A 15,595-nucleotide genomic window follows, 5' to 3' on the forward strand; every position below is an offset into this window, starting at 1 on the left:
TGTCATACTGCTGTCTTCACATGTTGGGGACACTTTCAGGGTACAAACGAGCACATGAGTGATGTTTCTGACAAAACTGGTTTATGAAGCAACACCATACAGTTACAGCACACGGTCATGAACAGATAAATGTACAACCCATGACAACACTGCCACCTTCAGGCGCAATACTGCTACTGTCCTGACATGCAAGCATGGCCATCGTCACACTCCAACACCAATCTGAATAATCTATTTGTACTGTCTTACAAAGGCAATCAGATTTCTTGAGCATATTCACATTTTGTCCCTTTCGATTACAAAGTTAAACATATACATATACATTTGCAATACCATACTTCAACTGTAATATGCAATTACCTTCCACTACACTTTAATTTAAATAGCTTCAGTCCAAACTTTATTTATTAATTTTATAGTAATAGCTACCTGTATCTCATGCTCACAATTCTGCCTATAGCGATAGCCATCTGTACATATATTTATAGTACATGTAAACTCTGTTATAATAACAACCATCTGTATATTATGCTATTGTACATATCTGTAAAACTCTATTCATAGTAATATACACCTGTATATTATATTCGGTACATATACAGCTATAAATTTAGTTCACAATACTAGTTATCTATACATTATACTCATAACCAGAATTTTACTGATAGATTTGTCCTATAATAGTATTCATCTCTATATTTATTCAGTACATATCCATGTCCTGTACATATGAAACCATTGTTTATCCTGGACTTGCTGCTATTGCACTTCTGGTTAGACCTAAACTGCATTTCATTGCCTTGTACCTGTACCTGGGTAATGACAATAAAGTTGAATCTAATCTAATCATCTAATCTAATCTAATCTAAACGTTTTGGTTGATTTTTATGGGACGGATCAAACCAAAGAAGTAGAACGATCGCTCCACATTTAGGAAGTAAGAAGAAAATGAATGATGGTCTTAAAAATGCTCCACAAATGAGAATCTGAAGAGTGTGGCCTGCATATGCATTCACTCACACTTTATAGAGCAACCTTTTGCTGCAGGTCTTTTTGGGGTATGTGTCTACCAGCTTTGCACATGTCCACACTGCTATTTTTAGCCACTTTCCTTTTCCAAAATAGCTTAAGCTCATACAAGTTGGATGAATAGGATTTGTGGATATTGAGATTCAAGTCCTGCAACGGCTTCTCAATTGCACTTAGGTTGGTTCTATGACAAGGCCACTTTAACTGGCCCACTGCATGTTGTTTTATAGCCTGCTTTGAACAATTGCTTGCTTTGGATCTTATTTAGGAGCATTGGAGTAAATAGGAGTAAATACAATCCCAGGCTTCATTCACCTTAGATTTTATTTGTAAAAAAAAAATGTTAAAAACTATTTATTTTGTATTCATTTCACAATTTTCTGTTACTTTTTTTCCAGTCGTTGACATGAAATCTCAATGAGATCTGCCAGGGCCTCACGTTACAACATGAGACACTGTGAAAAGGTTGAAGGAGAGTAAATACTTTTGCAAGTCATTCCTTACACAGCACATGAATTTTGGAATTTCTGAAATTAAATTAGTCACTGATTTTGTTGAACAGGTTTAAAAATTAGTGCAATAAAATACCACAAAAGCAAAAAGGAGTTTGCAGGCTAGCAAAACAGGTAACATTTATTTTTTTTCTTTTTAGGTCGTAACACGTCCAGGGCTCTGGATGTGAATCAAGTAAGTACACCTAAGCTTGTATTCAGCAGTTTTCAGTTTTCACACAGAACCCGACGAGCAACTGAGCAGTTCCTCTTGGCAGGCCCCCCTCAGATCAAGTGTGGCTGCGCTCTTCGATTTGCTTAATGGCGAGACTTTATTCTTGTGCCGTGGGTCTCTACAGTCTGAGCTGTAATAACACAACAAACGGCAGAGTTTATTACTGCTCAATCAGGCAGTGTGTCTTAATTTGTTCCTTTTTTTGTTTTTGGTCTGCTATATTGCTGCTAATGCTTAGTAGGTTTATGCAAGAGCAGTTTTTCCATCTGGACTTCCCTGATGAGTCTGTGGGAAATACAGTGTTACATTACCTATCTGAGTCAGAGTCACAGGACACGCTGAGGTCCCTCTGCAGGTCCTCCTCTGAGTGAAATCTCCTCAAGCCGCTGCTCTGGACGGCCTGGGCCACGGAGAAGCTGGTCTTTCCGGCGACGCAGGCCTCTATTTTGGAAACGCTCAGCTGGGACTGAAGGAAAAGGTGCAGGCAGCTGTCGGACAGCACCAGATTGCTTTGGAGGATTCTGAGAAATTGAGGAAATAAACAAATGAGGATCTTCCACATGTGGCGTGGCGTGCCGCCCCGGGGATGTGAGAACAGCAGTCCTGTGGTCTGGCGCCGGTGGGAACCAGCGCATACCAGTTGGGTTATGTGAAGCGGTGCGTCAGAATTATAAGTGTATAAGCGCCAGGAGAGGTTGTTCTTACTGTTCCAAAAACTTCTGGAGCCCTTTCATCCGATCTGCAACCTGCTGGCCGTTGTTCAGACTGAAAAAGGGGTTTTTGGGTGGAAGCTGTGGTAGCTGTATCCTATAACACATGCAAACAGAAGGAGACACATTTAGCAGATCAAGTGTAACACGGCAATGAAAACCTCTTTCTTCATGTGATTTCTGAGTCAGGCTAACCCTCCATCTAATCTACGAAACTTTATTGTATGCATATTGTATGTATAATGACAGATAAAGCCCCTTATCCTTATTTATCAAATGCCATCACATTTACTTACATTAGGAGGGAATTCGCCTGCAGTTTCTGCCTGAGCCACACAAACTCACTGTACCTTCGCCTCACTCTCGAGGTCTTTTTGGTGAAGAACACGCTGTTGGTCTGAAAACAGACCAATAACACAGTTACTACAATCAAAATAACTGAGAGAACGGATCTTCTCTACCGTCATACTCACGTGCAAACAGATCTCATAGTCTATGTAGGCATGCCAGAAGTCATTCTTTTGTATCCGCGGGTCTCGCACCCAGACACTGATGACCTGCTGCATGGAGAAGGCAGGAGAGACGCTGAACTGAATGAACCGTGTTGTGAAACAAAGAGGAAGGTTTTTAAGAGTAGACAGAGGAAGTGCTATGACAAGCCAGCGAAAAAAAATAGAGAGGTGGGGAGGAAATTCCCACAATTGTCCTTTTTCTTTTGCCTCAGGCACAAAAAAAGTAAATTTTTTTTGCTGTTTATAGGCACTGGATTTAAGCTGTTACTAAATTTCCTATCAAAACATGTGTTGAAGGAAACCTACCTGATTCCTAGCACTTTCAGTTTCCTCTCTCATAATCCAGAACGAAGACAGAACTTAAAAGTCAGTAACCTTAACGCAAACCGATAACGCTCTACGCGGCGTTGTGCCTTTTATTTCCACTTTTACTGCCTGTAGGAGCAAAGGTTTTCAAAGTCACAAGACAAACACAAGTCCTTCCCCGAACTGTCAAGTAAAATCTATAAAACACTACTGTATGTACAGCCTCTCACGGGGACTTGAAAAAAGCAATCGTTTGACCTTTTTGCCACGTCACAATCACAAACCTGAGTATTTTAAAGGGATTTTATGTGATAGTCCAACATAAATTATGGCTTTGGATACACCATTTTAACACAATCTAAACATGCTTTAAACCAAACAAGTCAACTGTACCTCTGGCTGTACTGTATGTTTAGGGGATTGAGGACCTCCCACCCCAGGAAAGTCTATTTGCAGTGGGACAGTTTTGCTCCTTACACCTTTCTTTCCATTCTGACCAGCTTCCCTGTCTCTGCTGACGGCATGATGCTGCCACCACCGTGTTTCACTGTGGGAATGGTATGCCAAATCATGTGTTGGTTTTCCTCAATACATTGCATTTTGCACGGAGGCCAAAAAGGTCTCTTTTGAGCTTACTGTACAGTATATCCTCTGGGATATGCCGTGTCCCCAATACATTGTGACGTATTATCTTCTCGCTAATTTTATTTGAAGCCCAGATGAGTAGATTACACGACCCAGGGTTGTCCCATCAGCAGATCATTCCACCTGAGCAGTGAATCTCTGCAGGTCATCCAGAGTCACTGTGGGCCTCCTTCCTGCTGCTCTGGTTAATACTCAGCCTGGACTGTTGTTTTTAAGTGGACAGCCACATGCTTATAAGTTTGCAATGGTGCCTCAGTGTTTCCATTTTCAGACGATGGATTGAAGGGTGCTTCTTGATGCGTTTGCAGCTTGGTTGCTGCTTACCCAAACACGGCTTTAAACTTCTGCGCAACTCCTCTGTGATTCGTTTGGTGGATTACTTTGTGTTAAGGGCGCTGTGCAGTAAAATCTATTTAACAAGTGGCTGACTTCTGAAGCCAAACGGCTGCATTTTATTTTATTTTGGGGTATCAGAGTAAAGGACGCTGAATTGAAATGCAGGTCATTTCTCAAATTTCTATTTGTAAAGAAGTCACAAAAGAAACCTACTTTAAAATTATGTATAACCTTGTGTTGGTCTCTACGACAAAAATATCTGAACGGTTGATGTTGAAACATGAAAAAATGTCTCCACTGTGAGATCAATAAAGTCTATCTTATCTTAAAAAGTTCAAGCTCACTACATCTTTTCAGGGGGCACTTAATCTGAACAGGTAAAGCTGTGTCGGTGCGATCAAGGCGTTTCAAGGAGGGACAAAGAAGTCATAAAAAGTTTCATTTATTTGCAGGCTTCACAGATTCAGGTCAACAGTTACAGCAGTTTAGCAGGTGTGTTTAAGGAGGTTTAAGGTTCAGCTGGGTGTCCCATAACGCTCATGGGAGATATGTAAAGTCACCTCAGTGCCATCGGAACAGCTAGCTACTAGAAACAGCTGAGTCATCACAGCAGTGACTCGGTAAATGTCTCTTAACTAAAGTGCTACATTTAATAAATCCTTTACGGGCACTCATAGGTTAAATATTAAAAAGGAATCAAAGTCAACTTATTCTAACTTATTTTTAACAGGACATCACTATAGATGAAAGCACCAAATAAGTATGATGGGAAAATTCGAGTGCCAGAGAAAAGATGCCAGAGCAACACCTGTTATTTTTTTCAAAGAGCAACACGGTGCTGCCCCTCTCCCACATGTTGCTACAAACGTCTGATCAGCTGGCTGAAAGAACGCTACAAAACTTTTATCACACTATCAAATAAGTACGTTTGTAAAAATCAAACCTAATTAAGAGAATACAACTTGCAACAGAAGCTGCAGGTTGCAGGTTGGGAAAATAAAGGACTTTTTTTTTTGCATTTCAAAATCAATCATAAGGGTCTCACAAAGACAGGAATTTTAATTCACACCATACATGTATCAAAAAACAAACAAACAGGGTTAATCTTTAGATCTGCACATGGGCTAAATGTGCAGTTAGCTCAGTCGGCTAACATCAAACACAACATAAACTTCAACATACTAACAGGTTTAAATGAAAGAAAAATAAACAACAGCCTAACAATGTCTGAAAACTAAAAAACACGTCCACAGTGACTGCTACATAATCACGCAACAGGAATGCAGCAACAGGTTAGTCAGAGAGAAAAATAAAATTAAACTAAAAATCAGCTGTTCTGAACTAAAGTTAGTTTTAGTCTCCATTTCGGTGTCCTCGAAGGCAAAGTGACCTCGCTGAGCACCACGGAGCCGGGAGCAATTCAAGCCCCCATCCCCCGCTGAGGATCTCGCAGCTGCCGGTCTGAAACTCCACCTGCAGTGGAACGTGATTTCACGCTGCGTGCCTTAAACGTCAGCTGATGGAGGACACTTGATGGAGGAGAAACTAAGCTTTAGGTGGAAGCACAGCTGTTTATCAGCAGTCCTCGGCACACGAAACACTTTTTTTTTTTTTTATTTACTGCCCCTTGTTGTCGCTGTGCCAGGTCAGCTTCTGCTCGTAGAAGTCAATGACCACCTGGGGACATCTGGCGCTCGCTTCACGGGCCGACAGCAGGGCAAACTCATCTGAGTTCTTCCTGTGGGATGGGAAACGCAGAAGAGAGAAAATGCTGATCCAGCCTTTCACTTTAACAACAATTCATGCAGTCATGCCTGCGGCATGTTTTTTTTTTTCAGACTCATTTTTAATACTTTAAATCCATCACCCATCAAGTTGGCAGTAATATAGACATGATGACATGGCTGAGGTGAACTTCTGTCCAGTGTCCCAGTTGATGAGCCTGGGTGACGGTTTTAACAACTTCAATAGTTGTCTTGTAATTCCAAAGCTGTGGGCTAGAGTCCAGCTTCCCTCAAGTAGGGGTCTCTGCAGTGCCTATGTGGGAGTTTCTGCTGGTGAGGGAGGAGTTTATGTAAGCTGTGATTGGTCATGGGATATCTTGGCTAGGAATATACATGATGTTTGCATTGCCTGTCTCTGTGCCTGGCCATGCCCCATTCACAGCCGTGGCGGTGGGGTGCAACGTGACGCTGACTGACTGGGGTTATACTTTGACAACAGTTGTACAACTATGATAGTCTGGTTGAAGTTTGGGGACAAACCAACGTAATCAAATCTTACAGACTACTTAGAAATTGCTTTGCAGACAGAGCTTTGGGCAAACTGTTTATGAACAGTAGCCGAATTTAGCGTGACGGCTAATTGCGAGGCTAGTGAGCAGAACCTGACGGTTCATGTGACTACAGTTTGTTGACAGTCTAGACGCTTATCGCCATGCTGTGTGATGACGGCAGAGTCAAAGTGAGCAGTATGGCTTCATAAAATCCATTAAAATCAATCATATTAAAAATAAGTCTGTATTAGCCTTAGGTAGCGTGTTAGCTAATGCTAGTTATTGGCTGTGCTGCAGTTCCTTGGGAGTGGGGGAAGAAAGTAATCTGACCGTCATGAGTTCTTCCAACCTCACCCAAGCTCCTCCCACTAAAGCAAGAAAGATCAGACCAATCAGGTCTAAAGGCTGGTTCACTCTAGTTCTATCAGGAAATCCCTCGCCGCGCTGACTGGCTACATGCCACATTCAACAGGCTGTGTGCTCGTTTGCCTTCGGGAGACAGCACACACGGTAGGATATCGGGTCAAGACAATCCTACATATCCTCAACTTGAAGTTGGAACGGTCTCGACGTTCCACTGAGAGGACCCGATCGCTCTTAACACACCACACATAGCAGGATATTCTCTTAAGATTATTTTAAGAGACACGCTGATAATGGACGCCTCTCGGAAAGGGGAGATCGGGGTGAAAAATCGGGCTAAAAATCCCGCCGTGTGAACCAGCCTTTACACAAACTCCTCCCACATCACAAGAACCCTAAACCTTTCTCTCCCTTCCACGTGTTGAAGGGAGATTGGGTAAGGCGCTAAACCTCAAGTTGCCTACCGAACTGTATACTGGTGTATGTGCGTGAGTTTCAGTGTGATGAGGTGAATGTGGTTCTAGTGTAACCACTTTTAAATGTTTATATAGTGAGATAAGTGTATGTGCAGTCAGGTGATTAAACATTTGTAACAGGTCTCATCTCTGCTGACAGAGAAACTGGATTTCTGAACGTGGAAAAAGTGAATGATTTAATATTTTAAAGTCCACACAATCACTGAACTTCTATGAATAAACTCTGCAATCAGTAAGGAACTTCGGACCTCATTAATCATATTGAGCTTTGGCTTATTTTGTAACCAAAGTAAATAACAAAAGAATATGACTTGAACCCTTCAGCTCAATGAATCCTCAAAGAAACTAGTGACCGACTATAACTTTAAAACTACAGTTTGGTTTCTGTCAGAGACAAACGGGGACGTATTTTACATAATCTTAATTTTCTCACTAGGATCCAACACAGAGATCTGTGTTAGGCTTATGGAATACCTTTGTAGCGGGAAGCTGTCATTTAAGATAAAGTGCACTTATTACAATTTACTCGCGATCAAGCTTTGTAAAACTTAGGGTTATAAACTGCTGAAATTTCCTGTCAATTTTCTGTCCTACATCTGGCAGGCGATGACTGCAGGCTAGCTACCAGAGTAGCAGGCCCAATTAATTAACCAGCTAATATCAGCTTGTTATACTACCAGGGCTTCTCTATAAAGCCCAGAACAGCTAAAGGGTACATTCTGCCAAACGAACGCTTACATTACTAAATTCAGTAGCTATTTAATCTGTAATTTTGCTTCAGGTTATGCATTAAAATCCAAATATCATATCTTATAAATATTTTAACTGTGATAATTAATAGGTTTTAATATTTCGACAGCGATATTTGCTGCTTTTCTGTTTTAAATAAAAGCAGATCATGTTAAACGTTCCGTTTTAAATCTTGGTATGAATGCGGTGACGCAAAAATTGACATTTTACTCGTGGTTATAAAACCAGTGAGAATGTCCCACAAATATCTACTGGAGCCAATTAGGAACAAAGTGCACCTACCATCAGAAAGACAGGATCGGTTTGAGAGGTACTCCTGGCATTGTTTATTAGCTTTATTATTAGAACTCTGTTAAACCAGTGGGGGTTCTCATTGAATATTAAAACTACTCAAATATACTCTTTACAAGATTGCTGGTGACATCTGTGCAAACTTTCTCCAGTTTGGTTGTACTGGAACAACTTAACGAACATCTTAAAAAAAAAAAACTCAACAAAACACAGTGTTATGCTGCAAGGGTTGGAATATTAGAACGCTTTTAGAGTCTGTCCCTAATGCTAAAATGTGCTTTATTCACATCTTCTCAAAGAAATCTACTCCATGATATGGATAAAACTTTGGAATAGTTCCTAGAAGTGGATGTTTAGACATCCGTCAGCAGTTAAAGCTATTTTTCTCTCCTCCTTCAGTTCATTGGAGATGGCATATATTGTACCAGTCGAGTTCCTGACAGCTAAATTCAGATCTTTTGCATCCGTGCAAACACACCTAAAATAAATGTGAGCAGCAAAAACATATTTTTGATCTTAAGTTTCCACTTTAAACTATACTTGGTCCTTAAACCCAGAAACTGTACTAAAAACCAATGAAAGATCATAACTTCCGATACAACAGTCTCACAGACACAATCTTATTGAAATGCAAACAATTCCCATCTGGACGGCGAGTCTTTGACAACTCATCATTCTGAGTTAACACAACGCTTTTGTTTTTTTAAAAGGGGACATATCCTTTTCACATTGAAGTCATTCAGTTGTGGTCTACTTAAAGTGGAACTGCAATGCTTTGGTCTGAATTCCTTGTTAATTTAAAGAAGAAGAGAAAAAAAGAGGGAAGAAACTTTATCATTGCAATTGTACAATTCAACGATTGGTATTCTGCATTCAACCAGTCCCTTGGGGAGCAGCGGGCAGCTTTTACAGCACCTTGGGATCATTCTAGGGCTAGCGGTCTTGCTCAGTGGCAGTCTTTGGGGTTCGAACCGGGTACTAGCTGCCTTCTCTGAACACAAGCGCACTGCTCTAACCACTAGGCAACCAATCCCCTTTACACCCTTATTCCCCCTTTTTACCCCTGTCCTGAGGTGCGTCTCAGAGCAACTTGTTTTGGTGCCGTCTTTGTAAATCTAAAGGAGACACTTTACACCTGCCTCCTGCCAGGTCACAGAGCATTCCACTCTGATCGGCCATTTTTGTAGAATGCTGGGAGGACGGCGTGAAGAACAACTGATGACTTATCCATTTGTAGCTTCGGCACCCTTCGGCTTGGACTACGAAAATCGGCCAGAGAAATAAAAATGCCGGATTTGCGAGACTGGTAAGCTGGAAGTCGATGACCCTGTTTAGTAGCTCCGCAGCAAATACTGTGACGTAGTAGTTCAAAAAACATAACAGAGAACAGAAAACGGAACAGCTGGAAACATATGATCCAAAAAGAACAAATATATCTGTGCACTTCCTGGACAGACTACGTTCACATCTTCTGCATTCCTAGAGACTTCAAAGTACACAACAAGAGATAAAAAAAAGTGGATATTGTATGAAATGTCCCCTTTAACTCAAGTTTTGATTGGATTAGATTTGGTCAAAAAAAAAAAAAAAATAAAAAATCTTCCTGTTCCCTCATAGCCAAGCATGAAAAAAAAATTATCTCTAAAAATCCTTGTGTCTCTCAAGTCCAAACAGCTGGTGTCAGAGTAAAAAAAAAAAAAAAAGACAGAAAGATAGATATTACGTATGAATAGACTGGTCTGGCTAAAAGACAACAGCCTTTTAGCATAACAACAACCAGGCTATGCGGGTGGGTGGACTGCAGTGGCAGGAGCCGTTTAAATGTCCAGCACTTTGAGTTTTATCTGTTTGTTCATAAATGTATCCCATTTCAACAAAGACTGAACATCACCATCCTCAAAAAGCAGAATGAGCACGAGGAAGTAATGACAAAAAACAACTGACTGCACATTCACACATTATAGGAAGTTAAGTGTGTGGAACAGAACCTTTGAGTAAAACGAAAAAACACCAAAGCCCGTCCGCTGGGGTCAGAAGTGCTTTCCAAAGGCTGTCACTGTGGAAAATGTCAAGGTGATTCCAGGTTTAAGTCAATTAAATCCCCCCCTTCTCATTGGATTAGGACCACTATACTGCCTCCAGGCCCGCTGTGAATCATTCACACGATGCTGGGTTGCAGCAAATTTGAAAAATCTAATGTGAGAGTGAAGGGAAGTGTGACTCCACTGTGTTTTTAGGGCTACGCACATAGGGTCCTCCGCCCAGTCTATTGCTTTCTTGGCTATCTCACCGCACTGCTGCCGCCACAGGTATCACATCTGCATCATTTAATTTTGAGTGCATTAAAGCAGATGCAGATCAAAATGTAGCCGGACGGCAGCCTCTAGATGACTGGAGTCATTATAAACCCCGTGAGTTGCTACAGCTCGCCCCCTTTTTTCCCCCTCATCCTTCTCCTCAACCCACGTTTCTAAATTTTAGGTGCACTTTGGAGATGTGTGTGTTTCTCCTGGGAGCCCTGCTACATCGGCAGTGCAGCACACAACAATCTCTATGCGCAACAATTCTAGACATTCCACCTTTGAGAGTGGATTATCCGTAACAGCAGTTTGGCGAGATCCTTTTCGTTGGGGTGAGAACGGCCAAGCTTTGCACAGGGCCGACACTGTGCCAAAAGCGTTCCAGGGTGGGTATGACGGGTTTTGGCATACATAAAGGCCAGTCTCACCGGTCCTCGTTGAAATTCTGCCAAGAGCAAACCGTGCGGGCGTACGTGGGCGATACGTCATTGCTAAGCTGAGACTGTTGCTACAAGGCTCGTGAATGCATCGTCCCACCGTAACAATGAACCACCCCGGTATATCAGCATGGAGGTTTGACCATGCTCGAAACAACTGCTGCTCTTGTGGTTCATCACGCTCTATGGGCCTTTTTTGGCCAAACACCTTTTGCTAGGTCAGTGTAAAGAGGAAGCTGAGAAGTTACCATTTGACTAAGAACATGAGCTCTCCCTGTCTGTCCGTGGAGCCGATGATGCATTCAGGCTCGAGGTAAGTGCTGAGGTTGGTCGGGGCGTCTGATGCCTCGTCATCTGGTTTCAGGACGCTGTTGTTGCTCTGCTGCTGGGACCGCACGCAGGACTACAGGGGAAGTGATAAAAGACAAAGAGGGAACAGCAGTTAGAAGAAACCAGTAAGGAACCGGTCTGAACGTGGTCTCACCAGGACTCCCGCAAATCTTTCAGACCAGAGTTTCTCACTTTTCCAAACTCCAAAGCTCTGTCCTTTTTTTTTTTCTCCGCTAATTAGACGAATGGATTAATTTACCTGTTACACTCTAGCTTTCAACTACTTTCAACTATGTCTTTTAGCCTAGATGAATGGATCCTTTGCACTGTTCTTGCACAAGTCATATCACTTCACTTAGATTTCCAAAGTGAAGTGATATGACTATTGTGATATGATATTAACTTGTGTGGAATGTTGTAAATATATATGTATAAAAATAAAACAATGTGTGTATTCTGGGGCATGTAACAAAAGTAATTTCCCCCTGGGATTATTAAAGTAAGTCTGATTCTGATCCATGGACTAACAAACAGGTGGTGGTTTGATGACAATTAGACAACAAGATAGGTAATAAAGTCTGGGACTATAAATATCTTTCCATACTCTTTTTTTTTTATTTCATACTTATCCAGACCTGCAAATTGTCCATAACTTTCAGGACCGACGCATTTATTTATTTATATATATATATATATATATATATATATATATATATATATATATATATATATATATATATAGATAGATAGATAGATAGATAGATAGATAGAGACAGAGAAAGCAAGATTGTATTATTATCACAGGTGTGTATTTGACAGTAAGATTTGCTAAAATAAGATTTGCTAAAATAAGATATATATATATATATATATATATATATATATATATATGTGTGTGTGTGTGTGTGTGTGTGTGTGTGTGTAACTGCTTTCACTTTCTGTTGTATTGCAAAACCAACCACCACCTTTTTATAGTTTCATGTTGTAGCAGGATCTTTAACCCCCAGAGGGGTCAGCTGACTAGATTCTTATTCCTCAATTTCCTTCAATACTAAACAATACTTAAAATATAAAATACTGAAGCTGTTGTTTTTTAAAAAAAAAAACTTACTCACATTAAGGAACTTAACACGGAAACAGGAACTCACGGATAAACATATCCACCACCTTTTTCCACACAAAGAAAACTCACTATTTCCGTCTCCTGCTCTGCCATCTCCTCTCTGGGAATGAACTGCTGCTCGCTTCGCTCCTCTTCCGTCTCCCCTGACAGATCCGCGTCTCTCAGAAACTCCTCGATGAGCCCGGGACAGTCCAGGTTGTCCTCAGGCTCCCACGTGTTATCTGCACTGTGGGTTGTTACACGCAGGAAGAGGAGGAGGTGTGTGTCTAACGATCATGGGGCAAAAAAAAAAAAAAAAAAAAAAGTAACCCGACAGGTTCTGCAGCGTCTCACTCACTCGGTGAAGCCTTTCCACTTCAGGAAGTACTCCACTCTGCCATTACAGATTCTCCGGCGAATTATTTTCTCCACCACAAACTCTTGGACTTCTGCAGTCTCCTCGGTCTTCCTCTGTTTGGCAGTCTGCTTCTTTCTCATCCTGCACAAGTTAAAGTAGATGTTATCCGATAGACAGACGCAAGTGGTCGCATCTCTATCGACGCAACAGACCCTTTGATATTTACATAAAAACATGGCAGTGATCAGCATGCTGCGTGTCCTTCAGACAACGATCACTACGGCGCGCCGCTCCACCTGCTGTTCCGACGCTCTTACTTCACTTTGGACACGCAGCATGATGCCAGAATCCACATATGTCCCCCCCCCTCTCCCTCACCCCGACGCTTCATTTATGCGCCTATTTCTCAGACAGCAGCCAGAAGACATGAACGGAGCAGAGCCAAGCGTGATGGACCGCATGACACAACGAAGAACATGAACGTACGCTCTCGGTGTTTACTTATTCTCTGCGGACAGTCTTCCGCGGCGCTGGCCCTGCTGCTGGCCTGCTGCTTCGGCTTTGTGCGAGTCGCCGCCAGCCGCACGCAAACAGCGCCGTCGACGCCGCTTGGTGCGAAAACGGGTCGGTTTGCGCGTTTTTTTATGTGCTCGACAACAACTTTTTCATGAATGAGTTACAATTAAAGATGGCCGTTGATGCTCAGAGGAAGTGGTTGCCAAGGGAAGAGGTCATACCAGGGAAACCGGGAGGAGACGACGGGGACGCGCACGCCGCCGACCAATCAGAGGGCAGTCCGCTCCGCTCGGCTCGTCCGTCCCCGTCCGGCGGTCCGGAACTGCCCTGCCACCCAGGGGTGTCTGCTGGGTACCGCAGGGGGCAGTTTTCCTAGTTAATGTGTGTGATATATATATATATATATATATATATATATATATATATATATATATATATATATATATATATATATATATATATACACACACACACACAGAAAGCGAGAGAGAGAGAAAGCGAGATTATTATTATTATCACAGGCGTATATTTGACAGTAAGATTTGCTAAAGTAAGATGAATAATATATATATATATAAAAAAAAAACATTTAGATACAAAGCACATATCCACATAGTCCAATAGCATTAGAGCAAATTAAAGTAAAATGAGACCACGTTAAATTATATTAAATGAAAAAAAGCTCAATTTACTGAGGTAAATTAGTTTTAGGGAAAGTAAATGAGAAGAAAATAAATCAAATTAGAATTAGAAGTGACTACTATACACACGGTATCACGATATACTGTATTTTATGAAATATAATCATTATGTACAAGTAATCATTTTAAATGTTATGCTTGTTTTTCTAATTGAAATATATGAATTTCAAGGTTAATGTAAAAAGTAAAATATCATACTTTGAATTCAATGTGCTATTACAGCTGGTACATTTTTAAGTGGTTTGAAAAAAAGTTTGTTTGATCTAAAAGTACTCTCCATCATCATTTGAATAATGCACCTGAAATTATTTTCCACATAAATTACCTACATTTCTTTTCTTTACAAATATAATTAAATATGTGTTGTTATTTTCTTGATTTTCGTCTGCTCCAGTGACATAAGTGCTTGTTTTTAGCTGGTCAAATGTGTATGAATTAATGTGGCTCTCTCTGAGGAGGTCTTTCCTCTTCAGACTCTTGAGGGCAACTGTTAAGATCGGGGGGGGAAAGAGTTGAGGAGGTTTGATTGACAGCGGAAATTTAACCAATGACAAAGACCAGCGCTGCCTATTGGTCAAATAGGCCGTACCACGCACAACAGCCCAAATGCCCAAACCAAGTCCGTTTTCTTCAAACTATCACTGGGGGGCGCTGCTTCACTGCTTAGGATTTTTAGGCTCTCTCTTTCAAAGCTCTTTTGCCTCTAATATGCCTGGATTTATGCATGAGATGCTGGCAGTCAAACACGATCCTTACTTTGAAGGTGTGCCTCTGTTTCTAATACAGTTTCGTCATAAAGGAAGAATTATGCAACAAGGGGAGGATTTGCTCTTGAAAGTTACTTAAGAAAGCTGTAACAACACAACACAAATCTCTATATTGTGTGGGGGGGAGAATTGTTAAGTTTCTCAATATGAGAAAAAACTGCTGCATGCCTTGAGATGTGATTAAAAGTGGCTTCAAAATCCCTGAGAAAAAAAGCCAAGGGCGATTCCTGGGTGAAACATGAATGCATTGGATTAGGATACATGAGCTGCTGAGAAAGGAGGTTAAACACCCTGGAAGGACAGGGACCAGAGCTCATGTGAATTATTTGCAGATTTTATTGTGAGAACTGTAATCCCACACGTAATCCCCACATACAGTGGGAAATATTTGTTGTTTGCTTGGGGTTGATAATTATGCATTTAGATGGTTTTTGAGCAATATTCCTGCATTTACTCTACCCAGTGTCTTTTAAGTCAAATTCTTGCTTTTCTCATTTTCTCATGAGCTCCGTTTAAAACTCCAAAATGATTTAAGATCTGTTGCATTCTTGACCCATTATCTCCCAGCTCGAAGTGCACTTCCACTGTCTTGACCACGACTTATGTAATTTCCAGGTTAAACCTGAACAATACCTAAGCCAGGCACAGACATAAATGGCAATATG

The 15,595-nt window shown here is 41.2% G+C and overlaps 2 protein-coding genes across 6 annotated transcripts; both read right to left on the bottom strand.

The window, feature by feature from the left end:
- Positions 1-1,454: 1,454 nt before the first annotated feature.
- snx10b (sorting nexin 10b) lies at positions 1,455-4,590 on the bottom strand. Of its 3 annotated transcripts, none has more exons than XM_012862557.3 (6): positions 3,284-4,590; positions 2,939-3,025; positions 2,762-2,862; positions 2,461-2,562; positions 2,067-2,276; positions 1,455-1,885 (listed from the first exon to the last, which is right to left on the bottom strand). In XM_012862557.3, exons 1-6 carry the CDS (start codon positions 3,314-3,316, stop codon positions 1,756-1,758), a joined length of 663 nt encoding a protein of 220 aa, XP_012718011.2. In that variant the 5' UTR covers positions 3,317-4,590; the 3' UTR covers positions 1,455-1,755. The 3 variants fall into 3 exon arrangements, with proteins under 3 accessions (XP_012718011.2, XP_035988758.1, XP_035988769.1); XM_036132865.1 differs by having other exon boundaries at positions 2,939-3,055; XM_036132876.1 differs by lacking the exon at positions 3,284-4,590 and having other exon boundaries at positions 2,762-2,854; positions 2,939-3,013.
- Positions 4,591-4,690: 100 nt separating this feature from the next.
- On the bottom strand, positions 4,691-13,665 carry cbx3b (chromobox homolog 3b). Of its 3 annotated transcripts, none has more exons than XM_012862667.3 (5): positions 13,448-13,665; positions 12,947-13,087; positions 12,679-12,835; positions 11,405-11,559; positions 4,691-6,002 (listed from the first exon to the last, which is right to left on the bottom strand). In XM_012862667.3, exons 2-5 carry the CDS (start codon positions 13,084-13,086, stop codon positions 5,882-5,884), a joined length of 573 nt encoding a protein of 190 aa, XP_012718121.1. In that variant the 5' UTR covers position 13,087; positions 13,448-13,665; the 3' UTR covers positions 4,691-5,881. The 3 variants fall into 3 exon arrangements, with proteins under 3 accessions (XP_012718121.1, XP_012718120.1, XP_012718119.1); XM_012862666.3 differs by having other exon boundaries at positions 13,433-13,665; XM_012862665.3 differs by lacking the exon at positions 13,448-13,665 and adding an exon at positions 13,173-13,295.
- Between the last annotated feature and the right edge of the window lie 1,930 nt (positions 13,666-15,595).

Source organism: Fundulus heteroclitus, chromosome 3 (genome assembly GCF_011125445.2).
Source record: "Fundulus heteroclitus isolate FHET01 chromosome 3, MU-UCD_Fhet_4.1, whole genome shotgun sequence".
In the NCBI taxonomy this organism is placed as follows: domain Eukaryota; kingdom Metazoa; phylum Chordata; class Actinopteri; order Cyprinodontiformes; family Fundulidae; genus Fundulus; species Fundulus heteroclitus.

Excerpts from the sequence above, each read along its gene's own strand:
- snx10b (XM_036132865.1), bottom strand. The coding sequence starts at position 3,316 with ATGAGAGAGGAAACTGAAAGTGCTAGGAATCAG. Across the intron at positions 2,863-2,938 it reads ACTATGAGATCTGTTTGCAC|ACCAACAGCGTGTTCTTCAC; the intron begins GTGAGTATGACG and ends GTCTGTTTTCAG. Across the intron at positions 1,886-2,066 it reads TGTGACTCTGACTCAGATAG|CTCAGACTGTAGAGACCCAC; the intron begins GTAATGTAACAC and ends GTGTTATTACAG.
- cbx3b (XM_012862665.3), bottom strand. Across the intron at positions 11,560-12,678 it reads CAGAGCAGGAGACGGAAATA|TCCTGCGTGCGGTCCCAGCA; the intron begins GTGAGTTTTCTT and ends CTTCCCCTGTAG. Across the intron at positions 6,003-11,404 it reads CTCATGTTCTTAGTCAAATG|GAAGAACTCAGATGAGTTTG; the intron begins GTAACTTCTCAG and ends CCCATCCCACAG.